Genomic DNA, 27,642 nt, shown 5'->3' on the forward strand with positions numbered 1-27,642 from the left:
GAACTTAGGAAACTCCAAATACATTATTCCTCTCTTCTGAAGAGAATCCACTGAGATAGATGGGGAAGTCTGACAGTGGAAATGAGCATTTCACCTTTACTACAATAAAGCAGTTTATAGAACAGAGGCAACAAAGAATTACAACACTGCCTATAACCAAACTTGCCCTCCAGGCACAGGTAGCATGGGAAAGTCTCAGTTCTAGTAGCACACCTGCACTCTTGAGTTTACTGTATAACCTAGGACAGATGAGAATGCACATTTTCTACAGATGGAGAGGTACCAGAAAGGAGCAGACAGAAGGGCTTGATCCAGACATGCCTGGCAGTTCCTTTTTTCAAACTCATAAATCACCCCTCTTCTTATGAGAAGGATGGAGCCAATGAGTGAGTCCAAGAGTATTACTCTAAAGGAAGAAAGTTCCTTCACTGAGAAGCCATGGGCATGTGGGGTGGGGGATAGTCAATCCCTTCTAAAGCTATCCAATGTGCTTGTGTCTCTGGCTTTCATTCTCTCTTTCCTTTCTGAAATCTGGTGTATATGCTTTATTTTCAGTTAAACTGTATATTTAAGACTATTTTTGATATATTTTGCCCAGAATTCCCATGTTTGAGGCCAGGAGCTTCAGCTGTCGTGTTGTTGGAAGTTCCTCTAGAGAATGTTTTCACAAAGGAAACAGGATAGTCTATTAAAATAGGGAAGTGCTAAAGGAGAACAGGCTGATTTAGACCTCTCTCCAAGTCTTTTCTAGACTTCGGAGGTTGCACCAAATAAAAGGTATTTGCTAATATGATTCTTTCCTTTATTAACTATAATAAACATGGGTATAGATCTCAACATATCCAAATATATGTGTATTGACTTGCCGAGTCTAGTAGGTAAACACACTTTTAAACATGTTTGATGCATGCAATTTGAATTTCTGGTCTTACATCTCATATCTTGCACAGTGTCATTTACACTCTCATGTTGTTTTCATTAATCTGTTGTTATACAGTGATAAAGGTACGGCTTCATCAAAGCACAACTTTATAGTGGGATTCCTTGAAGATATTTGAAAATAGTTCATAGCCAATGGGTTTTGATGAAATTGCTCTATTCAAGCAATTGCATTTTAGTTTTAATACTAAGGAGCAGTTTATATAAAGGAGAACTTAAAAGGCATTCTAAAAACACTAGGAAAGTATGTCTCTCATCTCTTGTGCATGCAGTCTAGGAAAATACCACATCCCTCCTCCCATCCTCATAAAACAAAACAGAAACAGCACTGAATTGAATAAAAGAGTAACTTATCTGTACTGACACAACTGATCTTATTTCTCTTCTTGGAAATTGGCATGAACATAGTTTGTCCTCAATTTCAAGTCTGTACGTTTAGAAGGAGAAACATTTCAATATAGTAATGTAAAATAAGTGCAGTTTTTTAATTGAAATTTACTTACTTTGATAGGCATTGCCCAAACATGGGCAAACATGTTCTGGGTTTATGTTATAGTGTCACCTCCTCAATTCTCACTGGTTGCACAGTTCTTACCCCATTTTATGGATTAGGAAACATGAGTTTTCAGAATTTATTGGCACCCATGTGGTGTTATATTTAAACTACCTACTTTATCCAAAGCCAAATGCAGTGCGCTGGTAGGACATATAGTAATACCCCAAAGTCTGAGGGAACAAAAAGATCTTTGAGCATTCAGTTTTAGCATCTGATCCTTGAATAGCACTCATGCTAGCATCTAGCATGCTTGAAATTTTCAAGCATATCTGCTCTGTCCTTCTCACCTCCCGAGTGTACCCATGGCCTCAGAGGCTTTCCCTACCTTCTGCAGAGAAGATAAAGGAGGGACACCCAAGCAGGTTTGGAGGGTATGGGGGTGGGGAGGAGTATGAGATGGGCTACGGAGAGGTTTCTGAAGTGACATTAGTTTCTTTCATTTCCCTTCTGTCGAGAGGCCTCCTCACTTCCCCAGCCCCTCCGTCCTCCCGCACGATCGAGTCCAATATTTTTCCGATTTTACTTCCCTTCCATCCTTGCAGTCTCCTGCTCAGCCCCGCCCGCCTCTCTGAGCCCGCCCCTCCGTGACCACGCCTCCCCCTAGGCTCCTCCTTCCCCGTAGTCCTGCTAGCTCCCCGTCATGCCTCTGTTCCCTGCCAATCACGCTGGACCACTCTCTCGGCCCGCCCCGAACGCACACCCCAGAGGTCAGTGGCCTCGGCGGCTGGCGGACAACCCGGGGCGGTGGAAAGATGGAGTCTGCGTTTGGAGGCTTCTCCGAGGAGCAGTTCCAGAATGCCTGTGACGAGCTCCAGCAGTTCGGGCGGGTTGGGAATGACTGGGAGCTGCTGATGGAGCACGAAGGTTTCAAAATCTACAGGCGGCTGGACGAGGTAGCATCTGGCCCGCTGGAGGAGCCTGGGCTGTCGCTCGCCAGGGGCACGCTTCCCGGGGGAGTGTGGGGTTCCGGCCGCGGGAGTCAGGACCTGAATTGGCCACGCGGAGCTGGGAGGAGCGAACACAGGGGGCAGTGCCTGCAGCTGACTGCCCCCTGCCGCTGGGAGGGCATCCAATTCAACCTCAGGTCTGAGGGCCCGAGCACTGCATTTGGCTTTGGATCAAGTAGGGGGAGTGGTCCTCTGGAAGTTAAGCGGGGAGTTAAAACGTGGGTTTCCTGAGTCTTGGCCCCATGCACTTTCCTGCAAGGGACGTAGGTACCCCTTCCGGGTGTGTGCCACTGGTGTGTGTGTGGGGGGGGGGGAGCCTTAGGGTTTGCATATAGGAGGCAAGGAGACTGGGCTTCTCGGAGACTGGGTGGGTGTGCAGGATGATAGTGTGAGTGCCGAGCAGCGTGCCTGGGAAGGAAGCTACTGTCATCTCCCATTTTAGTGGCTTGTTTCTGTTCACGGCTGCCGCATCTTTGCAAGATGCACTTAATACATTCGTCTGAAGCTTTAAGAGAAAGATTAATTTAAAGGGCAGGAGGAATGGAGTTGGTTATTAAGCAAGTCGTCAGGTGCTCCCCGAGGCCTTTGAAACCAGGTAGGTAGCTTTGAAGCTAGGTAGCAAGCTATCCAGGTGGAAAGATTGCAGTGCACCTGAGATCTGTTATCAGTTACCCTGTGACAGCAGCTGCATGACGCATGGGTTAAAAAGTCACCTTTAGGCAGGGTAAGTGAAATCAAGGCTTCCTGGCAGAGAAGTAAGGAGGCATTCTGAGTGTGTGTGTAGCAGAGCCACAGGGTGTACAAGATGAACAAGCTCACAGCCCAGAGCAGGCAGAATTAATTACTGAGTGTAATTTCAGTCGTTGGCTTGGTGCAAAAATGGACATCCTTTCAGACAAAATCCTTTATTCTTCTATTTCATTTTCCTTACCAGCCACATTCAGGCATTTGCCAGGTTTTGTCAATGTGACTGCTCAGACATTCTGGTAACTGGCCCACTTCCCTTCCCTCTTCTTTTCTTTGTGGCTGCCGCTTCCGATGCTACCTCTCACCTAAAATTGCCGTGACCTCTTCAACTAGCTTCCTGGCCTTCCACCTCTCTGATCCCTGCCCTCCTACATGTTACAGTCTGCTCAAGCACCGGAAGGACACCCCGGGGTCTTAACCACTCTGCTTTCAGTGGCACTGTTGGTTGCAGAATTACTGCTAAAACTATCTAGTGTAATAGCTCACACATTGCAGGCTTTCTTATGTTCCAGGAAGTGTTTAAGTGCTTTATAGGTATTGACCTACTCTCCACGTCAGTCTTTTTTTTTTTTTTAATTTTTAATTTTATTTAAATTCAAGTTAGTTAATTTGAATATACTGTAGTATTGGTTTCAGGAGTACCATTTAGTAATTTATTTCTCACATGCAACACGCAGTGCTCATCCTAGAAGTACCCTCCATCACCCATGTAGCCTATCCTCCTACTTACCTCCTCTCCAGCAGCCCCAGTCTCTTAACGACAGACTCTCTTATGGTTTGCCCTCTCTGTTTTTATTTTTCCTTGCCCTTCCCTTTGTTCATCTCTTTTATTTCTTAAATTCTACATGAATGAAATCATGATATTTGTCTTTCTCGAACTTATTTCACTTAGCATAATACACTCTAGTTCCATTCATATTGTTGCAAAGGGCAAGATTTCATTCTTTTTTTTTTTTTCTTACTGCAAAGAAAATTTATTTTACATATTGCTAGCCCTGAATTTTTGTCGTTGGTTCACATAAATCTGCCTAGTGCCACTATCTAAGTGGCAGGACCATTTTATGTCCACACTTGTATTTACAAAGAGAATTTTGATGACTTACATAAATGCAACTCTGAGTGGGTTTAACAATGGAGATGCAATCTAACATCCATAATGACAGCAATGTAGGAGAGACGTGGGTTTTTTTAAATATAATTTTTAAATGTTTTTATAAACACATAATGTATTATTAACCCCAGGGGTACAGGTCTGTGAATCGCCTGGTTTACATACTTCACAGCACTCACCATAGCACATACCCTCCCCAATGTCCATAATCCCACCACCCTCTCCCTCCCCCCCAGCAACCCTCAATTTGTTTTGTGAGATTAAGAGTCTCTTATGGTTTGTCTCCCTCCCGATCCCATCTTGTTTCATTGATTCTTCTCAAACCCACCAAACCCCCCACATTGCATCTCCACTTCCTCATATCAGGGAGATCATGTGATAGTTGTCTTTCTCCAATTGACTTATTTCGCTCAGCATAATACCCTCTAGTTCCATCCATGTCAGAGAGACGTGTTTTTAATTACCTTTCATTTGCGTGACCTTACTTAAAATATAAATTGAGATTTAGAAGTTCGTAGTCTCCTAAGAGATTTTTAAAAGTGCTTATAGAAAGAGTTAGTGAGATTTTTTAAAAAAGCATCTTCCATGTCCACATCCTGTTGTAATTTCTGCACCATTTTTCTTCCAGGTGCTTTTCTTTGCCTGCAGGAGGGTCCCGGATAAGATGAGTGTTTTGCTTGACTTCTTTGATGTCCTGAACTTTCTCTAATTCTTTATTTTTCTTTAATCCATTCATTATAAATTTAGCTTGGCACTTCTGTTTGATCTCTTCAGCTCTCTTCATTGCAACAATAGTTTTATTCCACAGCTCTCACTGGTATTTGACAGGTTCATTTCTACGTTTTTCAAATTGAAATAAATTATCCACTGTAAGCTCTTTACCAGCTGCTGTACGGAATGCTTTAGTCCACCTGGACTTGTGAGGATTCTGCTTCTTTTTAAAGTTTTTATGACACTTGGATTTACAGAATCTGAACACCTTGCAGTCGTTGTGAACAAACATCATGCCGTGACTGGAGTACATAGGGCCTGAAGAGAAATGACACCTCTCCAAGATTTCATTCTTTTTGGTGGCAGAGTAATAGTTCTTTGTGTATATTTACCACATCTTCTTTGTCCATTCGTCAGTCCATGGACATTTGGGCTCTTTCCATATTTTGGCTATGTTGATAATGCTGCCATAGACGTTGGGCTGCATGTGCCTCTTCCAGTCAGCACTTTGTATCCTGTATGAATAGATACCTAGTAGCCTCACGTCATCCTTAATATAAGATACTGTAATTATCACCTTTTTTACCTATATGAAAAGGACTATGTGGAGAGGTTGATTGCTGAGGGTTTGAATTGGAATCAGAGCTCAGCGGTCCACTTCCATACCTGTCCTATAAATAGGCTCCTTTCTGCTCTCCCTCTCTGAAAGAAGGCAAATGCTGCCATGTAGGCTATATAGATATTTCTCACCTTATGATGGGTTTACATCCTGATAAACCCATCATAAGTTGAAAATACCTTAAGTCAAAAATGCATTTGAGGGGCACCTGGGTGGCTCAATGGGTTGAAGCCTCTGCCTTCGGCTCAGGTCATGATCACAGGGTCCTGGGATCGAGCCCCACATCGGGCTCTCTGCTCAGCAGAGAGCCTGCTGACTCCTCTATTTCTCTCTGCCTGCCTCTCTGCCTACTTGTGGTCTCTGTCTGTCAAATAAATAAATAAAATCTTTAAAAAAATGCATCTGATACACTTCCCCTACTAAACATCATAGCTTAGCCTAGCTGATCCTCACTGTGCTCAACCTACAGTTGGGCTAAAACATCTAACACAAAACCTGTTTTATACTGAAGTGTTGAGTATCATGTAATTTATTGAATAGTGTACTGAAAGTGAGAAACAATGATTGTATGGGTACAGAACAGTTGTATCAGTTGTCGACCCTGTGGCTCACAGCCCCTGCTCAGCAACAGGAGAAGGTACTGTACCACGTATCACTAGCCCTGGGAAAGATCAAAATTCCAAACTCAAAGTACAGTTTCTACTGAATTCATATTGCTTTTGTGATTTTGTAAAGTTGGAAAAATGGTAAGCTGTACTGTCAGAAATTGTTGACTGTACTGAACTAGTTTGGTTCCAACTTACATTTCTAGCTTTTTGTCCCTGACTCATCTGCACATCCCTTGTCCTCTAGCTAGCCCAGACCACTCTACTCTTTACCCCTCCAATGGACCTGTGCTCTTTTGCTTTTGTGCCTGTGAGCTGAGGCAGTGCCTGGCTTCGTACTGTGTATTGTTTTCATTGTGCATTTTTCCGTAGCAGGGCCCGCTTCCCTCTGGTTGGGAGGATTTCAGTGGTCTTTAGAATAGCTCCCACCCTTACTAAGCATACTATATGTCTTATACTATGGTTGAACTGCTCTGTGATGAGGGGGAGGTCATGCTACACTGATGTAAATCACAGGTGCTCCCAGGTAACTGCTCTAAAGTTTAAAGGGCCATGGGATTCTACTAGGTGTGCCCTTGGGCCTCAGCAGCTAGGATGAAGGGCCATCCATGGCCACTTTGAATTCCATCTGTATTAAAATAGCAAGAGGCTCTGTTGGGTCAGGGTATGAGCCCTTTCCTAGAATCCTTACTGGGTTCTAGCAGCATTATTTGCTGTCTGGCCCACTTTGCTTAAAGCTTCATTTTCTTTCCAGGTTGACTCCCATGTTTTACCTTACTCCCAGAAAGGAATTCCTTCTAATTTCTAGTTAAGAAATCTTTTCCTCTGAATACCACATCTTATCAAAAGTGAAATTACCTTGCCTCACAGTCTGGGTAAACCTGCACCTATCTGCCCCAAAGCCCTTTATCTGTCTTATGCGCCAGTGGTGTTTAATTCACTCTTCATGTTACTGTTACATGTCTTTTCTTCTACCCACCCAAGCCATTTTACCCACATGAGTGCATATGGCCTTGGGTCCTCAGGCCAAGGTCCAGCTGGGGGTCAGACCGGAAGACCGGGGCCCCTCTGTCAATCTTCATCTTGATTAATCTACCTGACCATTTGTGCAGGTGAGTTCAGGTAAGGTTTTTTACTGTTGTCTTTGCTTTCCAACAACTGGGATAAACAGAGTGGACTTATCTGGGACCCTTTAACGTTGAAGGGCCACCAGGGGGTCCCTAACTTTCGAAGATGCTGTATTAAGCCTTTTGCCTCAACCCCATCAATATCTGCTTCATTCATCCTGTTTCTAAAGAGCCATCTAAAGATTTTGACTCTGTTGAGATGAGTGCCTTGAGTCCCCCCATCTTTCCCCATTTTCTTGTTAATTACTCTAATTTTTAAAAAGATTTTATTCATTCATTTGACACAGAGAAAGATCACAAGTAGGCAGAGAGGCAGATAGAGAGAGGGGGAAACAGGCTCCCCACTGAGCAGAGAGCCCGATGCGGGGCCTGACCCTGGAACCTGAGACCATGGCCCAAGTCGAAGGCAGAGGCATAACCCACTGAGCCACCCAGGCGCCCCTAGTTATTCAAATTTTTCTTGGCATTCCCATAAAGGGAAACTGAGATGGGTAATCTGGTAAATCTTCTTGGGTTGCTCGAGTTTTGCGGGAGTAAATTTACATGTAGTACCCATGCAAAAGGGACCCTCTTTATCGAAGTGTTTACCATGATTTGTGTAAGGAGCATGTTCTTTTTTTTTTTTTTTTTTTTAAGATTTTTATTTATTTATTTGACTGAGAGAGAGAGACAGAGAGAGGCAGAGAGAGAGTGCGTGCACAAGCAGTGGGGGAGGTGCAGAGGGAGAGGGAGAAGCACACCTCCCACTGAGCAGGGAGTCAGATGCAGGGCTCAATCCCAGGACCCTGGGATTGTGACCTGAGCCAAAGGCAGATACTTAACAGACTGAGCCACCCAGGCGCCCCAAGGACCATATTCTGTAGATGAGTATCCCCATTGTAATAAAGCCAGGCCTACATCTGGATGATGTTTAGCCATTTATGTTGGTCCAGCCTGAGCTCTGATGATGATCTTTTATTACATGTTTTGAAAAGGTTGAAGTAAGTATAGAGGCATTTGAGTTTTCCACTGTAACAATTAAATTATATTTTAAAATTAAAAAAGATTATAGCTTTTTTTTAAAAGTAGATAACTAATTCTGAATCATGTTCTTGGACAGATGGCTACTTTTGATATACAGTATTTTGATACTTTTTAATTTCCTCCTTTCCTATTAAATCACAGAATTTTTGGACTTTGAAAGTTTCTTTGAAACCATTCTGTCCAACACCATCATCTTTTCCTTTCACTTCTTTTCTGTGCTCCCTTTGCCTGCTCTGTTTCCATTCTCTTTTCTCTTTTTCTCCTCCCCAGGTAGTAATATGAATAACTTACCTTTACATGGTGATTTAATTTAATGCTGTCACGTGTTAAGTTTCCTTTATCCCTGTAAACCAATCTGGAAGGTAGGTAGGGACAGGCTTATTTACCTATTTTATAGTTAGAAATAAGACCCAGAGTCATGAAGTGAGCAGCACGAGACCCTGTGACTGGTAACTAGACACGAACCAGCCTACTTTGGTAAGCTCAGCACCAGATTTACAGCTTGGTTCAAGGCAAGAGCTACTTTCTGGAGACTGGGGGAAACCAGCCCAAAGCTGCCATGTGGTATTATGGGAAGAACATGGGTTTTGGAAGCAGCTTGTCCTGGGTTAAAATCCCCATTATGTCCACTATCATCCATCTTTTCATTCAGAGAATGTTCATTAGATGCCTCCCATCCCTCACAGGCACTGGGGATAAGCAGTGAACAGGAAGACGCACACACTGTTTGAACGAGTGACACTCACTGATGAGAGTAAACGCATGGTATATAATGAAATGTTGGGTGAAAAATGCTATGAATAAAGTAAACTGGCATGAAGGGATAGAGAGGTGATGTGGCGGTGGTAGCTGTGGGCAATGTGATGTGTTTAAGATAAGGGAATCTGGAGAGCCCCTCTGCAGAGGTTAACATTTGAGTGGAGATAGGAATGAAGTGGGAGATGGCATCATGCAACTTTCTGGAGCAGAAAGGTACCAGACAATGTTTGTCAAAGCTCACGCACATTAGAATCACCCAGGAAGCTATAAAGACATAATCACCCCATCCTGGAATCCCAGGTTTAATTGATCTGGGTTGGGGCTTGGGTAGTCCTTTGGAAAAATTCCCCTTTCATTATTGGGGCTCATCTACTTTTTCCCCCCTACTTTTGTGTGTGTTTGAAATTCTTCATAATAAAATGATTTGTTGTTGTTGTTTTTAACATTAAGCCTTCCCATGAGATTCAAATGGACATGCTGGGTTTTAAATCACCATGGTGGAGGGAATGCTGAGTGTGAGTCCCTGAGCCAGGCTGAGCTTGCCGTGTTTTCCTGGGAGAGCCAGAAGGATACAGATGGGTAAAGCTAGGGTTGGAGACTAGCCAGGAGCCAGGCCCCACTTTTTAGCAGGGTGATAAAGTTACTTTTTTTACAAAACAAGGGCAGTATTTACCTTTCAGGATGATACTGACCTCTCAGCAGTCATGAAATGAAATGATATATGGCAGTGTGGTACTCAGACTTCAGCATGCAGCAGAATCACCCAAAGGGTCTGTTAAAATTAAGAATCCAGACTCCACTCCCAGTTTCTGGTTCAGTGGATTGGTATGGGGCATGAAAGTTTGCATTATATTTCTTTTTCTTCTTCTGTTGGTGTTTTATTTCTAACCAGTTTCCAAGTGCTGCTGAAGCTACCAGTCCAGGGACTACACTTTGAGTATCACCGATGTATGGGACATCCAGCATGGTGTTGAGGGACAGAGGGTGGGGGTTCTGATGTCAAGAGGAGGGGAGTACCTTACAGAAGATGTAGAAATGGAAAGATGAGAGTGGAAAAAAGGAATATTGTAAGACAAAAGCAACGTCCAATTGATGTCTCACTCTTCTTGATTTTTAAGTTAGTGGCCACTTGGGAGTGAATGTTGACCTCTGAGCTGTGCTGAGCAGTCAGTCCCGCGGGTAGAGAAGGGCCATAGGCCACTTACAAAAGCATTCCCAGGGATCTACAGTCAGGTCTTGTTGGAGCTTTGGGCTGTGTTACCATCCCAGTGGACCTTGTGACATGCCAACAGACAGTCTGAAAGCAGTCTGCAGGGCTTCACAACCTCAATTTAGACCAAGCAAATAGTGGTCTGAGCTGATCTGGTTAATGGCTTGACTTAACATTTATAAGTCTGAATGTGTGGCACTGTGCGAAGGGACTGTCTGCATTGTGTCTCTGTCCTTTCATCGGGTCTTCTAATCAAAGAGTGTGGTGAGGAGCAGACAGTTCTTTTCCAGGAACTGTTCTTTTTAATGCTGTGCACCTACTGAATTACAAAACCCCAGCACTCTTAGGAAAATTGTGTTTAGCCAGGCTGAGTAAGAGAAAGTCTGGCCTTTCAGAGGAAACACAGATTAAACTCCCACAAGAACAGATTTATCTCCGTGGATGAAAAGTTTTCAGTACCACCCCTGCAGGAGATATCATAATCTGATTTGCGTCATGAGTGCCTCCCAGATGTTAGGACAGTTCTGCCCCTTCTCTCACCCTTCTGCCTCTCTGCTAAGGGAAGAGGAGTTACCACCATGAGTGATAGAACAGTTATTGAACCTGAGACACTTACCAAGTCATATTTTACTAGTGGGCCATGTCTGAGTGCAGAGCACCCATGTGTGGCACGCTTCTACCTGGTAGAGATGGAGGCCAGCTCTTACGCTCTCTTGCTCATACTCTCTCTCCCTCGTCCTTTTCCATCTTCCTGAGCACACAACTGGTTGGATGTGTCAGAGCCTCAGGTCTTCCCCTCCTCACTTCTCTCAGGATGAACATGTGGTACGAGACTGTATGAGAATGTTGGTCCCAAGATTTAAATTGGGGGGATGAGAGTAGAGGGGTTAGGACACCCCCTTCTGTCTCTAGATACAAGCCACGCTTTGTGCCCTTACCCTGTCTTTTATCAAATTCCTATATGGGATTCACAGGAGGTGACTATTAATAAAACTCTGATTGTCATTGGGCCTTGGGCACCCTTTGAGAGGAGAAGTGACTTGTCAGTAAGGATCTGGACATTCTGGATCCTTGGTCATGATACCATACCAATATCAGGGTGAACCAGGGCTGAACTGGAGCAATGGAGAGTGAAATAAGGTTCTTGCTTGGTCTTCCAACCTTCTTTTGACATCAGAGTCAACATGTGTGGGCAGAAGGAGAATTCTAGTGGACCTCCAGTGGGAATAGTTTGTTTTTTCACAAGCTCACCATCCCCTGACATTATTTTGTGAGGCTAGTTTATCCTTCAGAGAAATTATGCAAATGAATATATTCTTTTCTTTTCTTTTCTTTTCTTTTTTTTAAATTTATTTTGACAGAGAGACAGTAGAAGAGAGAACACAAGCAGGGGGAATGGGAGAGGGAGAAGCAGGCTTCCTGCTGGACAGGGAGCCCAACGCAGGGCTCCATCCAGGACGTGGTATCACAACCTGAGCTGAAGGCAGACGCCTAATGACCGAGCTACTCAGGTGCCCCACAAATGGATATATTCTTGTAAGAAAGGGAGCATCCGGGCCACCTGGGTGGCTCAGTTGGTTGAGTGACTGCCTTCAGCTCAGGTCATGATCCCAGTCCCGGGATCAAATCCTGCATAGAGCTCCCGGCTCTGTGGGGAGTCTGCTTCTCCCTCTGACCTTCTCCCCCTCCTGCTTTCTCTCACTTTCTCTCTCCAATGGATAAATAAAATATTTTTAAAAAATTATATATATAAAAAAGGGAGCATCCATGCAAATGTGAATCTTTGAATTTTAGCCTGGGAGTTTTAGTGTGTTTTTAAGACCCCAAAAAACTTAGAGATAGACCTAACAATCTTATCTTGCCATTTAGTTTAGGATAGACATGTTTCCATAGCCACCTTTGGGTTAATAAAAACAAACAAACAAACAAAACAACTCCAAATTATTTGTCCATGTACTCATTCAAGTGGTCTTTAGGACCTGTTGTGTACCTGACATTATGCTAAGCCCTGGTGATACCTGATGAGTAAGACAAAGTTCATACCTTCAAGAAGCTTGAAGACAATAAAACAGGAATTTTTTATGTTATGTAGATCTGAGTTTCTGACTTATCATTTTTTTTCTTTGAACATCTTTTAACATTTCTTCCAGAATAGGTCTCTGCTGATGAATTCCTTCAGTTTTTATTTGTCTGAAAAACTTATTTCTTCTCACTTTTGAAGGACAGATTCATTGGATGTAGAATTCAAATTGATGGCTTTTTACTTTCAGTATACTCTATATTTTACTCCACTCTTTTTTTACATGGATGGTTTCTGATGAGATGCCTGGTGTAATCCACATGTATGTTCCTCTATAGGTCAATTTTCTCTTTTTCTTTTCTGAGTTTGAATAGGATGTACTTAAGACTTTTTGGTATTTATCTGGTATGGTGTACTTTATGGGCAGATTTACTTTGAAGGGTGGTTTAAGTCTACATGGTAAACTCACAATATACATGTGACTCACAATATAAATATAAATATGAATCTTATGACACAAATCTTCCTCTCTTACGTGTATCATCGCAATACCACAGGAAACTGTACTAACAGTAATTCAATGAGGTTTATTTTTCTCACTTAACAAGTAGGGCAGAACTCTAGAAAACAGTAGAGGGTTTCCTCAAAAAGTTAAAAATAGAGCTACCCTATGACCCAGCAATCCCACTACTGGATGTTTGCCTTAAAGATACAAATGTAGTGATCCAAAGGGGCACGTGCACCCAATGTTCATAGCAGTGATGTCCACAATAGCCAAACTATGGAAAGAGTCTAGATGTCCATCAACAGATGAATGGATAAAGATGTGGTGTGTCTGTGAGTGTATACACACACACACAGAGGAATACTATGCAGCCACCAAAAAACTGAAATCTTGCCACTTACAACAATGTGGAGGGAACCAGAGGGTATTATGCTGAGTGAAATAAGTCAATCGGAGAAACAATTATCATATGATCTCCCTGATAGGAGGAATTTGAGAAACAAGACAGAGGATCATAGGGGAAGGGAGGGAAAAATGAAGCAAGACAAAACCAGAGAGAGAAACAAACCACAAGAGACTCTTAATCTCAGAAAACAAACTGAGGGTTGCTGGAGGGGAGGGGTGTGGGAGGGATGGAGTGGCTGGGTGATGGACATTTGGGAGGGTATGTGCTATGGTGAGCTCTGTGATTTGTGTAAGACTGATCAATCACAGATCTGTAGCCCTGAAACAAATAATACATTATATGTTAATTAAAAAAAAAAAAAAAAAAGTAGGGCAGAAGTCAGTGGTTGCTGGCACTGGTGTAGCTGATCAGTGATGCCAGTAAAATGCTTGCGTCTTTTTACTCTTTATCCTTCTGTTGGTTACCTCTTCATTACAAACAGCTGCTGCAGCTCCAAACATCCATATTCAAACCTGCATAGGAGACCAGCAAAGTTAGCTGTGTATACTGCCACAGAGGTTCTCTTAGCAAGAAAGAAGGTACTGTATGCTATGCGAAATCTTCTGTTTCTTCTGGTTATTGTATTCTACAGAAGATATTTACTGATTCTCTACCACTGAATAATTTTTACTTTATTTATAAATGGAGCATTACAAAAGTATACACCATGTTTTACAACATGATAAAGAAATGGAGACATACTTAGAAATGGTTTCTGGAGGAGCTTCAGGAAAGGCAGTAACCTCTTGCCTAAACTTTTTTGGAATCATTTATTGAAGTACTAGTAATTTTAGAGACATATATGCAGAAAAATTTTATTTCTAATTTTTTTAAATTTAATTTTTTTGTGTGTGTCCCAAAATTCATTGTTTATGCATCACACCCAGTGCTCCATGCAATACGTGCCCTCCTTAATACCCACCACCTGGCTCACCCGACCCCCCACCCCTCTCCCCTCCAAAATTCTGTTTTGTTTCTCAGAGTCCACAGTCTCTCATGGTTGTCTCCCCCTCCGATTTCCCCCAGCTCACTTCTCCTCCCCATCTTCCAATTTTAAGGAGACCTTACACATCAGTAATAAAAACTGCCCAAATCAAGCTAAGTTTCATGCTTTTTTCCCTATCAAATTGTTTGTATAAACAATGGTACCCAATCCTTTTGAGATGCTCCTGTGCTACTGGCAAGAGTATAAATTGGTACAAACTTCTTAAAGGTTTATAAGCATAAAGAACCTTAAAATGGTAATAACCTCTACCCCCAAACTTCTAAGGAAGTTTTTGTAATGAAAAAATTAGAATTGTGGACAAACTTGGTCCATATGAAATGATAGATTATTCCAGGAATATTTATATTTTAAAAATATTGGGGATGTTGACTCATGAGAAGCATTAAATTAGGTTTGATCTCTCCATAGCTTGTTAAAAATAAGAATACAAGTTCAAACTGTATCATTCCCATTTTGTAACATACACAAGTATTTATGTGCTTAAATATGTCAAATATTAAAGTAGGTCTTTGTGGATTATGGAGTAACATGCCATTTTTATTTTCCTTACTCTCTTTTTTTGGCATGTTCTACTTCTCCTATAATGAATATTATTTCTACAGTTATAAAAAATTCAGTTTTTAAAGACAATTTGCTGAGATCCTTTGTAGGAAGAAATAATGGGCGAAAAAGTGCCTTGATCCAAGAATTTGGGTGGCCTCTACATTACTTGAAAAGAACATTTAACTGATAAGTGAGGGAAGTGGTACCAAGTATTTTGTTCCTCTGAGTCCTGGCATTTCTCAGTTCTGCCACGAAGGGAGTGTTTAAAGGAAATTGTAACAATAGTTCATTCTTCTGTATTCACGTAAATCACATTGTTGTATTTTTTTCTTCCTAAGAGGGCTTTCTGTTTTTCTTTTTTGTAAAATGTATAGGACTGAGGTCACTTAGGTCAGTGACTAAATTCAGAAGGGGGAAGGGAACCACTTTAAGGAAACAGTTTGTCTTAATTTATCCAGATAACCAGTTAACTCATGTGAGCTGAGATGACCATCTCAACACATAATTATCCCTTTTGCTCAGTCAGTGTGTACAGAAAGTGGGGCCCCAATATGTTTGAATAGGGAACTAATGGTTTCTCTTCCAAAGATGATTTATAAGCAGGTGGGTATGTATAAACCCTCACTATCTTCCTGTATGTGTAGGGGAAAGGACAGAAGAGAGGAGGAGATGTTTCTCCTGATGTCTGCCCTTCCTTTGGGGTATCCATGGCACAGCCCGTGAGGGGTTCAGATCTACTAGTTTGTCATTTGCTGGTTGGAAACCCTTGGTATAAAGTCATATACTTCTAGATCTGGAAGAATTTTATGAATTCAGTTCCAATGCCATCTTCTGTTTCTTACCAGGTATTTTAATGTATCTGTGAGATTCCTGAACTGAGAAGTGTATTTCCCTGGGTTATACTCCCTGAACAAGGAAGCACTTGCAGCCTCAAGATCTCTAGAAAGCTTCACCATGTTACCTCTTGACTTCATGTCACTCCTTGGCATTGGGTTTCAGAGGATAGTTTTATTCATGTTCACTAGTCAATAACATTTCTTTAGCATGTGGAATAATGTCATTCAAAAAGCATCATTTTTATTTGCTTTTGCATGGAAATTAATCTAAAAGCCTTTGGGGTTTAATCTTAAGGACAGAGCCTTTAGGCAAGGGGAGAGTCAGAAATTGTTAGCTGCTGTTGGACAGATAATGAAATGTGTAGCATGGCCTACTCCAGCCCAGAACCTCACAGCCTCACCTGAAAAAAAAAGGGGGGTTGGGGGGAGACTCTCTTATACCTTCAAATCTAGAAATGTTTTTTTTTTCCCTGAATAAAGGGGAGTAATGTGATTTGACACTGCTTTTATTTCCTTTATACACAAATTCCTTAAATAAAAAAGAAGCTGTTGAAAAATTTTGGCTTGGAACTGATAAAAACAATGTGTTGGGTTTCATTATGACCTATGGATGTCCAAAATAGTAACCTGTCCCCCTGAATGCTAGCGGCCTATATGACACTCTCACTGGGATGTTTAATAAGCATCTCAAACTCAAAAGTAGAATTTTTGATTTCCCCACAGCCCACAAATCACCTCTTCCCAACTTTTCTCTGTCTTAGAACATGGAGCTCCCATGCTGGGTGTTGAAGCAGAGGTTCTAATACGTAATTCTTCTTTTTCTCTTTACCCACAGGCAATCTGCCAGCACTTCCTGCTGACATTACTTCTAAATATATCCCTAAATCATGGACTTCTCTCCATCACATTGTCACCTCCTCGTTCAGATCCCCATCATCTCTTATCTGGACCATTACACTGGTCTTCAAATCTATCTCCTTGCTCCCTTATGATTACTTTCTACCAAGCAGCAAGAATCGTCTCTTTATTTATTATTTCCCCCAATTAAAGTCCCTCATTGGTTTTCCGTAGTAGTTAGAACAAAATCCTTACCCCTTACCCTGGTTTACAAAGCCTTTTTGAAGTCCGCCTCCCATTACCTCTGTGAACTCAGCTCTGACCATTCTCCCCCCCCCATCCATGGTTCTCTGGACCCTGTGGCGTTCTGTTCTTTCAGCATACCAGTCCATCAGTCTGAGGGCTCTCTCCCTACCAGGAATGAGTTTTCCTTAATTTTCCATGGCTGGCTGGCTCCTAATATTTAGAATAAGATGTTCTGATAAAGGTTCTCTCTCACAGAAGCCTTTCCTGATCACCTAATTACATAGGGAAACCCCACCAATCCAGGCACCACTAAATATAGAACTTCCCTAATATTCTATTCAAATTTCCTAGATAGCATTTATAGCCACTACCACCACCAATGTCTACAAGCAAATATAAGACTCATGAGAGCAGGAACCTCATCTGCTTTTTCATCATCATGTCACCAAGACCACAGAGGATGTAGTCACTAATGGTGTTGCGAGTACAGCTGTTTTTCATATGCTGTGTAACCCAGCTGTCTGTCAATTTGGGAATCAATAGGTTATTTCTGCCTGTTCTGTTTTTATAGCAGACTGGACTTTATGCGTATAAAGTCTTTGGTATTCTGGATGATTGCCCACCGGCTGTGCTGGCAGATATCTATATGGACTTAGACTACAGAAAACAGTGGGACCAATATGTTAAAGGTGAGTGACACTTATTTTTTTTTTTTTAAGATTTTATTTATTTATTTGGCAGAGAGAGAGGAATAGAGATAATAAGTAGAGAGAGGCAGTCAGAGAGAGAAGGGGAAGCAGGCTCCCTGCTGAGCAGAGAGCCCCATGCAGGGCTCGATCCCAGGACCCTGAGATCGTGACCTGAGCCAAAGGCAGAGGCTTTAACCCACTGAGCCACCCAGGCGCCCCGACTTACTGTTTTTTAAAGTCATATAGAAAGTAGAATCTGTTGTTATTCTAGCCAGTAGAAAGCAACCGGTTTAATCTCTACTGTTTCATTTTTAATTTTGGCATGAAAGTCTTGAATCCTAGGCTGAAACATGTCTTTATGATTCCTTGCATACTCTCAAATGCCATTCTTCAGTTTGCTCCGAGGCCTACTTTGTTCTTACTGTAATTTTGTCATCAACCCATATATCCAAGTAGTCACAGAAGGAAGAGGTAGTGTCCAAGCTTTGTTTTGGAAGTTGAATCAAAGTTTTAGAAACAACAGGAATGCAAGCAACAAAAACAACAACAAACACAAAACAAGAACATGTATAGGAGAGAAAGTGAGAAGCTGAGAGGGTAAGGGGGTGAGTGGTTCAAGGCCATTTGAGGCCCAGGGAACATCATGAGTAAAGCAAGGAAGGCATGAAACAGCACAGCATGTTCAAAAACTGAGCAGTTTGGTTTTATTGGGTTGTTGGGATAGCAGAATCTAGAGCTAGGGTGGGAGAAAGGTCAGATCCCCAGGGGCCCAGCTTGGCCACCAGGCTACAATGCTTAGATTTGACCCTGAAAGTGATGGACAACTCGGAAAGGCATGAAAGAGGTGATCCTCCTGTCACTTAGAGCTGGCTTGGCGTCCACCATTCAGTCATGGAGGACTAGAACTGCAGAACTAGCCCTGGGGCACTGAAAAGATTCTTGCCAGAGTCAGGGTGCTTGGTTGCAAGCAACAAGAACTTAACAAATGCCAGTGTGAGAAAAGGAAAAAGAATATCAGTTCATGGCATTAAAAAGTCCAGGGGTTTCTGACCTCCAGGACACTGCATCTAATGTTTAAATCCTTTCTCCATCCAGATTTAGTTTTGTTCTGAGTTGACCCAGTTCTCAGGCAGATTGTTATATCATGGCAAAGATGGCCCCCAGATGATCCAGGCTTATAGTCTCACCATATAAATAACCCCACAGGAACAGAAATGAACATTCCACTTTTCTACTCATGGTAGCCAGATTCCCACAATTTGCTGTCATGGCATCCTGTGGATGTTTGTCATGGTTTTGCTCTCTTAGTGTTTTCAAATACCATTCCTGTCTGGGGTGAATTGTGATGTTCCTCTATTTAGGGGAGAAGCCAGATGTTCTCCGTCCCAGTCTCCTTAGCAGCCATGGTTCAGTGGTGTAATACAGATGTTGCCAATAAGACAACATGCAGCTTCAATTTGAGAGAGCACAACATGAGCAAGCGGGGAGCATCACGATCAATTTCCTGGTGATGGTAGGGCTGATGTATCTCCCTGATGTTGGGGGAGGTACCACAGAGCCTAGCCATTCACGCTAGGGTGTCTAGTCTAGTCACAACAGTAGCTTGGCTTCTCTGGTACAATCCTCAGGTTCTAAGCCCAACTCTGATCCTTCTAGATATTTGTGAGTTACCTGAGAGCCTTTACTGAACCACTTTTTGGCCCAAACTTTGTTAGAGTGACAAGGCTAGACTCTGGCCAGATGCACCATCCCTGAACAAATGACTGGGCCATGTCTTGCTCATTTTCCCAGCCCTGAAATTAATGCCGAGCGAGTCCTGCTTAAACTACATAGTGAGGAGGAGGGGAAGGATGATGCTCTGGGGGAGAATTGGGATTGCTGGTCCAGGAAGGGGGAGGTGAGGCTGAGCGTGCAAAGGTAACATGTCCACTTCTCCCTTCCTCTCAAGGGCTGCTGTTAGCCTCCTGTGGCACCAGTGCCCTCGCAAGCTCTTTAATCCATGACTTGCTTCTAATAGATTTTCTTTAAAAAGCTGAATTAAATAATGCATTTCCCCTTCAGGAGCTCCTCAAGGGGTTCTTATGGTTACTTCAGCAGCCTTGGCTTAGTTCCTTCTCTAAATGGTTAGTTTGAAGCTTACTGCACAGCTTGGGGTCAGAGGGTGTGCTTGTCATTGAATTCCTTTGCTTTCTCCAACTGAGAGTCGGCTGCTATTTGCACACAATATAATGATGGAATATTAAGGAATCCTGGTCCTTATAGCTGTGGTAAAATGTAAAGAAATAGGAGAGAAGGAAGACACCCAGGGTTTGCCACAGTTATGCCACTTTCTAGCTGTGTAGGAAGGATACTGCCATCCCTGGAACCTTCTTTTCCCAGCTGAACACACTGGACTGGGTGACTCAGTCCCAGGCTAGTTGTAAAAGATCAAGAAATCTAAAGAGAGGTCTCAAAAGCAAAACTATTGGGATTCTAGTGACATCTGGTGGTTGCCCTGATTTTAAAACCTGAACATTCGTTTTTGGATGCCTGATTTTGTTTTATTGCGTTCTTTTTGGGAATCTTGCTTGTGCTATACAGTGCACGTGTTTTGCTGAGTTGTTTTATTTTTATTTTTATTTTCTTTTTCTTTCTTTCTTTTTATTTTTTTTTACTGTGTTTTTATGTCTACTAGACTCTGCTGTTGGACAATAAACTTTCGGCATTAATGAATGTCTGATTTTTTCTAGAATTCTGTGCCTTACGAGTTAGTGGTTTATCATATCCTCAGGTGTCATCATACCTAGGCTTAATTGGAGCCCAGAAGCTCCAGATACATTAACTTCTTTTCTTCTCCTTAGAACTCTATGAAAACGAATACAATGGAGAAACCGTGGTCTACTGGCAAGTGAAGTACCCTTTTCCCATGTCCAACAGAGATGTATCCTTCTTACTTGGCTTTCTAAGTGTTTCTTGTGCCCCTTGGCCATAGCCCAATGGTAGCATGCCCAGCAGGTGTGGACAGCATTGTCCTTGATTCTTGTAGAAGCATATGCTAAAACTGTTGCTTCTTATGTGACTTTTGGAGACCTCAGTGTGTGATGTCTGGGCTTGATCATGTGGAGCCTCTGTGCCCCTGGAGGGCAGCTCAAACTTTCCTGAGAGGTGTTCTAAGGCTTGAAATTTTGGGGCCACAGAATCGGGGACCTGGAAAGAACTTTTTATAGAGTGTTTAATACATTCCCTCAATCCAGAGGTAGAAGTGGGCACCCAGAGAGATCAAGTGATGGAGGCGTAAGTATAGATGATTATTGGCCAAATGGGAACTCGAATTCAGGCCCCACTTTCCAGCTCTCCCCTTCTCCCCTCCTGTTTTATTGATCCCACATGATCCCTACTTGACCGTTGGCTCTGCAGATTGGGTGTATGTTTCTTCCCCTCATTTACCATTAAAACAGTTGAATGGAATGTGGGAAGTTTTAGCTGACATTCCAAGGTTCTAAGAAGCCCTCTCAGGACTAGCCTAGGAAGGGGGATGCAAATCTGAGGACAAGCAGGGAGGGGGCAGGGTGACTGATAGGTGAGATTTCCACTCCTTCACTGTCCTCTTCAATCACAGCAGCAGGGTATGTTATACACTGAATTTCCACAGAAGATCCTGTCAACAAAGGGTTGTGTGGATTAAAAAAAAAAGTTTGGAAACCACCCAACTGGATGATCACTGGGATCTCTTCTAGCTTTAGCTTTGTATAAGTCTGTATTTCCTACATAATTATTCTCTGGAAAGAGAAGGAGCGTGTTGCTGTGTTTTATGTATATTGCTTGTATGTGTTTTTGTGTCTAAGTCTACGTGTTTTCCTTGGACCCAACTAGATTATAAACTCTATAAGGACTTATTTCTTGTTCACATACTGCTAGGTAGTTTGTACAACATATGGTATGTATTTCAACCAATTGTGGATTAAGTAATCCCTCAGATTTTATGTGGTTTTCCCTGATCCTGCCAACATCTGTGCAAAGTAAGAACCATCATCCTCATTTCACAGTTAAGGAAACTGAGGCAAAGAGAAGTCCAGAACTTTGCTCTGGTTAACAACTAGTGGGTGGCAGAGGCAGGTTTGGAAGCACATCCAGTTATTTCCAGAGGTGGTGACCTTGATCAGGCGGTGACCATGATCCCATCTCTCTGACCTCAGTGTGACACTGATGGTTAGGTGTTAGGGTAGATACTTGGGACTACTTCAAGTTCTATGTATTTGGTTTTCCAATACCACACAATCTGATGATGAGTTTTTTAACCTTTCTATGTGCATGTCTCTCCACTAGTGGTTAAATTTTTGAGAACAGAGAATAGTGCAGAGGAAAAGAACATTCATTTGGAACCAAAGATCCCAGACTGAAAGTGAGCTCATTCTCTGATTTGTTGTGTGACTTTGGAAGTCCCTTCACTTCTCTGGGCCTCAGTGAACTGGTGGTTCTCTGGTCATAAGCCCTCTGGTAGGCTGGACCTTTCAACTTTTTGAAGACTCTGCCAAGTTTTAATCAATACATCAGGTTGATTTTTCCTCAATGAAGTGTCAGGTGATACCTGTCACATGAGATGAGCAAGTTTTGGGAGAAAGTGGGACAATTTTGTTTTGAGGAAAATGTAAAAGGTCTTGATGTCAGAAATCCAGAGTCAAAGCAACATCATATCTCCCGCAAAACATTTAAGAGCTTTACTTGTATGTCCCCAGAGTTGGGGGCAGTAGCATATCCTGCAGGGTGCCTGAGTGCGGGCTGGGACCCGTGGGTGCTGCAGAGATTCTGCGGTGGTATGGGGCTATGGTTGCTGCTGTTACAGTGAGTGTATTATGTAATACTTAGAGTTTTAAAAAAATTATTATTGTTTAGGCTTTGAATTCCTTTCTAGTGTGAAACCTAAAATTCTGTTGAGGTCTGTCCAGCTATGAAAGTCTAGCTAGGTCTCAGAGCCAGATCTGGGTTTGCACTCAGGTTCCAGTTGAGCGATAGAATCTTTGGCAAATTTCTTTACTTCTTGGAGCTTCAATATTGTTATCTGTAAGATGAGGATACTTACACCAAATTCAGAGGGACCTTTTCAGAATCAAAACTGATGCTATATGTAAGGCTTATGGTAAGGGCTTAATAGATGGTAACTCTCATGGTTTCTTAGGAGTTAGTTGCCTTCCCTATTATAGTACCATAGACATAGTGAATGCTCTGTGTTTATAGAGATGAAATGGTTTGGTTATTCTTGGTTAACCAATGTTAACCCAGAGAGGACTTCTGCTTACTGAATACTCAGGTTCTCATGCTCTTCCTCTGACCACTAGGTGTAAGTAACATTGCTTGACCATCTTCTGTGCATAGAGGTCACTAACCAGGGCTTTGCAGGAGGGCAGGACAAAGTGAAATGACTCCAGTGTTTATTGAGTACTTGTTCTGCCCCAGTCTTTCTCCAGTGCCCCCACTAAGCTTGCCCGCTGGGGAATATAGCCCTCTTTTCCTACAGAGGGAAACTCAGCTTCAGAAAGGTTGAGTAACAAATGCAGAATCACACCGTTGGTGAGCAAGCAGTCCCTCGTATCTATCTCATAGTGCCTTCTTAAAGAAAGGAGGAGTAGTTTCCCTGTATAATTGAAAGCCTCAAGGAATCATTCCCAAGTAGGTAATGCATGCTGTCAAATGAGAATATCAGGTTGTATGGGGCCCATCTTTCAGTGCAGGTAGGGACACAGGGCTGAGAAATGGAGGAACCATTAAAGGGAGCAAGGGCCAGTTGGGAGGAATAGAATCATCTCACTTTGCTTCTGGCTTGTAGGGTTTCCTTTCGTTCATCTGAAATGCTGGCATTGATATCATGCCTTGACTAACAGTATAGTACATCTACATCCGGCAGCGGCGAGACCTGGACATGGATGGGCAGAAGATCCATGTAGTCCTAGCCCAGAGCACCTCTGTGCCACAGATTCCTGAGAGGTCTGGTGTGGTCCGGGTGAATCAGTATAAGCAGAGCCTGGTGATCAAGAGTGATGGCAAGAAAGGGAGCAAAGGTAAAGCTGGGGAGCGTGTTGGCAAAGCAGCTGGGGCCACCATATGTAGGCCATACTGACTGTTAGGCATGTAAAATGCATGATGCTTATTCTCTGAGAACGGGCATGAGTATAAAACAAACAAGGAATCAAAGCCTGGGGAGAGACTTAGTTCACCCCTAGAAACCTGGCTTGAGTGCACGGTAGATGTTTAAATCTGACTCAACCCATTCTTTATTGACTCTTGCATTGCCCAGAGGAAATCAAACCACGAGGTGTAGAAATTCACTTCAGGCTAGTTGTGGGGATACATACATCAGGCTTCAGGGGTGGGGTGGCAAGGGGGCTGGCATGACTGCCCCTGAGGACAGAGCTCCTGCTCAGCAGACTCAGGACCTGCCTGCCTCGAGTTCCAGCCGCACAGAGAAAAGCTGTGAGTAGAGCAGGGGCAGCCAGCCACTCGCCCTACGGGAATCAGTGTGGCTTTGTATGTGAGGCAATATCTGAACCATAATACTGAAGCTGTTCAGATCTGTCACCTTGGACATATCACCCAACTGCTCTGAGTCTTCATGTTGTCCTTTATAAGTGGGGGTTTAATCTTACCAACTCCCTTGTACTATTAAGATAATTAATGAGAGAAATAATTAAGGGAGAGACTATATCCAAGTGTCTAGCACTCGACAGGCATTTAATAAGTAGCAGCAAAATGTGCATGTGTCTATGTTTTCAAAACTGTGTGTGTATACACCCACACACATACATATATACATATTCTGGGAGGCAAGGCAGAGGAGAGAAGTTCTCCTGAATCCCATGTTCCCTCCCTCCTTACTTTTGGGACCTGAAGACAGAGGGAGAATCTTTGCAGGGTTTATTGTTGTCTTTCTAACATTTTTCCTCTTCCTGATTTTCCTTTCTAGTTTTCATCTATTACTTCGATAACCCGGGTGGCCAAATTCCTTCCTGGCTCATTAATTGGGTCGCCAAGGTGAGATCCCAGGAGGCAGGCGGGGGGAAGTGTGTTTGACAAATGTTGACTTAGCTGTCAGACAGAAGAGACACTGTGTCTCGGGCCTAATGAGGCTCTTTTATGAAGCACCTTGGTTGAGTGACTACAGTTGGGTCTAAGGTTGCCAACACCCAGGATGTGAAGGCTGGGACAAAAGAGAAGAATCCTTAGCTGGAATGTTAGACCCTTCCTACCAGCAAGACGCTGCCAGGACCACACTCTGCATCCTCTGGATAGGAGCCTTTTCCTTGCAGGAAAAATGAAAAATGGTGCCTTTTGAACCTCTGTCTGCTTTTGGAGGGAGGAATCTGATAGGCCAACCTGGCTCAAGAGACAACCAGATGTGTCCAAGCTTGGAAGCCTCCAGTTTTGTTATTGTTGTTTTGTTTCTCTGTAAGGAGAGGGGGCTGCAGTAGGGGCCGGATTGCTGGAGACTGCCGGAGAACCTGGCTTTATGGGAACCATTCAATGCTTTGTAGGAGGCCTACTTATTGCCGGGAGGGCTCAGCACATTCCCTGGGAGAGTGCAAAGCGCACAGGCTTTGAGTCAAACACGTGTGATTTTGAGTCCTTGTCCTGCTTCTGTCTGTATAATCTAGGGAAGCTGTTGATTTCTTCCCTGTGGAAAATGGGGAGGGTATTACCACCCTGTAGAGTAGTGGCAAGTAAGGAAGTATCTGGGGAATGTCTTGCACAATGCTCAGCATGAACTAAGAAATAACATAGTCTACCCTTTGCCCCATACCCTCACCATTTCCTAATTCTGTAAAAGAAGTCCTTTCTATGATTACTAGGTTAGAATCCCAAAAGTCCAACCCAATACCATTTCCTGTGTTTTTTCTTTTCAAAAAATAGTCTCTCAAAATCATCTTATCTTTTTACTAGCAAAAACCAAGATACATAACAGTGTCTCACCTGTGCCTTGGGTCTTCTGTCATGTTCTGCAGAAATCAGACAGTCATATTTATCATTCTCAGAGTCATCTTTGTTTACCTTTACCATAGCCTAAAGAATCAGGAGTAATGACCATGAAGACATAGAAGTGACAGTCTCCTTTGTTTTGTAGAATGGTGTTCCTAACTTCTTGAAGGATATGGCAAAAGCCTGTCAGAAATACCACGAGAAAACCTAAGAAAGGAAATCGTGTGTCCACGGAACGATGATCTGGGAGTGCCACAGCCCATCGACGCTCAACTTTCCTTTCACTTTTCTGTCTTCAGAGGCCTGCACACTGTCCTGCACGTCGTCCTTGTCCCTGAGTGTGTTTGCCTGACGCCTGGCTTCCTTTCCCACTCCCCACCCCGGGACTGGCTGCCTTCTCCCACTATTGAATATGGGTCAGATTAGGGAAACTTTTGCTTGTTTATTTTTAAAAAGGGAAGTCCTCAATAGAGAACACAGTCATTCCATTGTGCCATTTCAGGGGGATGGGTGGGCGGAGGAACCATGACAATGCAAGAGCAGCTGATCCTGGAGAGCTGGCTCCTTCCCGGAATGTGGCTTCTTGAAACCCAGAGGGGGCTGCTGGGAGCCCCATCCCCTTCAAAATGGACTGTCCGTGCACCAACACTGGAAGACACTGGCTGATGTCCGTATGCCTTATGCTTTGGTGTGCTGATCTGGCTGGGGTTTGAGGTGATAATCCAGGAAGTGTCTCTGCCGTTCCTACTTGTGGAGGATCATGAACTGTTCTGACTTCAAACCATTCTGAAAAAACACTGCAGGCCTGGCTAAGCACTAAATGTAATAACCATTTTTTCTCATCATCTGTATCTGGATTTCTTTTTCCCACATCCACTAGTACTAACTCTGCATTTTATTGGAAACTGAGGCATCATGACAACTCGGGCAGTTAGCAAAAGTCAAGATGCTCTCACACAGCACTGTGATAAAGTGTCTTTCTAGGCAATAAAATGAATTTCCCTTCTAGAATGTTTAACGATATTGAACAGATAATAGTTCACAGTCAGGGAAATATTAATTAGTGGATTAACTGACTCTACACTTTTTCTCAGGAATTCTACCTAAGTTGCCTGCCTCTTCTACTACCAAAAGACTTGACTTCCTGTTTTCTGTTTTCTCCTGAATTTTGGTAAGGCAAAATATTCTGTGGCTAAAAGCACAGCCTTCATGATCTCAGGGAATAATTTTAACCACTGTGTGATGGTACTGAGCCTTAATTAGAGGTCACAGAGATTAAGGATGTAAATCCAGAAGCAGAGGATTTATTAAAATGGGATACATCAGATTGCATGTCTTCTCTCTGGGAAAAATAAAGTGAACACCAATAAATCCAGAATGACTTAAAAATACCCTCCTTGCAGCTTTCTTCCTACCTTGTTCCTTTTGTGAGATGGAATCAATACGGTCTCATCTGTTTGCATGGCACATCCAACCTCACTAATGAACTTGAACACAAGAATTTTAGGCACACTTGCATGCAAGGCCAGGGGCAGAGTAGCCTCATGTTCGGGTTGATACAGGTGCTCAAATGGACATTAAAATCTGGCTACATTCATCTTCAGGTTATCTTTGATGTTGGGCTGTGTCTGGTGGCAGGACTGCTGCTGACAGCAAAAGGTAGGCCTTCATCTTCCTAGGCTCATGCTGAGCCAAAAAGACAGCATTTCTTTCCAGCAGATCCCACACCATTCTATGACTTTCTCTCAACCATGTGCCTGTCCCTTCCCTAGTCACTGTGCTCTCATGGATAGATTTATGCAAATAACTGACTACCTCATATATTTACCAATTTAAAAAATGTCAGTAATATTATCAGTAATGTACCTGGCATTTAATTTTAGATAAATGAAATCTAAATGTCTTTTGTAATAGAGGGTCAGGTTGAAATTTTAAGTATAGAGTCATTGAAACATATGCACTACAATTACAGTTTTTGAGCAGAGAATTAACATGAATTGATGTCATGCAACCCGTATCTTTAAACAGTATTTGAGAATTTGTTAAGAACTACAAAAATGCTACGAATATGGGGTGTCTAAATATTTACAAAAAAAAGAGAGTTTGCAATAATCAGTAGAGTTTTGACCTTTCGGCATTTACGTGTGCTAATTTGAAGACCACAGACTATACAGCATTGAAATACAAGGTTATGTGGGAAACAGAACCTGTGAG

The 27,642-nt window shown here is 42.7% G+C and overlaps 1 protein-coding gene and 1 pseudogene across 3 annotated transcripts; one reads left to right on the forward strand and one right to left on the reverse strand.

The window, feature by feature from the left end:
• The first annotated feature begins 2,135 nt into the window (after positions 1-2,135).
• PCTP (phosphatidylcholine transfer protein) lies at positions 2,136-26,439 on the forward strand. Of its 3 annotated transcripts, none has more exons than XM_059378726.1 (6): positions 2,136-2,388; positions 17,367-17,481; positions 20,322-20,401; positions 23,345-23,516; positions 24,419-24,486; positions 25,574-26,439. In XM_059378726.1, exons 1-6 carry the CDS (start codon positions 2,248-2,250, stop codon positions 25,637-25,639), a joined length of 642 nt encoding a protein of 213 aa, XP_059234709.1. In that variant the 5' UTR covers positions 2,136-2,247; the 3' UTR covers positions 25,640-26,439. The 3 variants fall into 3 exon arrangements, with proteins under 3 accessions (XP_059234709.1, XP_059234708.1, XP_059234710.1); XM_059378725.1 differs by having other exon boundaries at positions 2,138-2,388; positions 17,364-17,481; XM_059378727.1 differs by lacking the exon at positions 2,136-2,388 and adding an exon at positions 7,310-7,347 and having other exon boundaries at positions 17,364-17,481.
• Positions 4,834-5,737, reverse strand: LOC132004064 (probable ribosome biogenesis protein RLP24; annotated as a pseudogene).
• Positions 26,440-27,642: the final 1,203 nt, after the last annotated feature.

Source organism: Mustela nigripes, chromosome 16 (genome assembly GCF_022355385.1).
Source record: "Mustela nigripes isolate SB6536 chromosome 16, MUSNIG.SB6536, whole genome shotgun sequence".
Taxonomy (NCBI): Eukaryota; Metazoa; Chordata; class Mammalia; order Carnivora; family Mustelidae; genus Mustela; species Mustela nigripes.

Bases quoted from the DNA above. Each gene is read 5' to 3' on its own strand.
- PCTP (XM_059378725.1), top strand. From the start codon at position 2,248: ATGGAGTCTGCGTTTGGAGGCTTCTCCGAGGAGCAGTTCCAGAATGCC. The intron at 2,389-17,363 runs GTAGCATCTGGC...CTGTTTTTATAG, and splicing joins TCTACAGGCGGCTGGACGAG to CAGACTGGACTTTATGCGTA. The intron at 23,517-24,418 runs GTAAAGCTGGGG...TTTCCTTTCTAG, and splicing joins TGGCAAGAAAGGGAGCAAAG to TTTTCATCTATTACTTCGAT.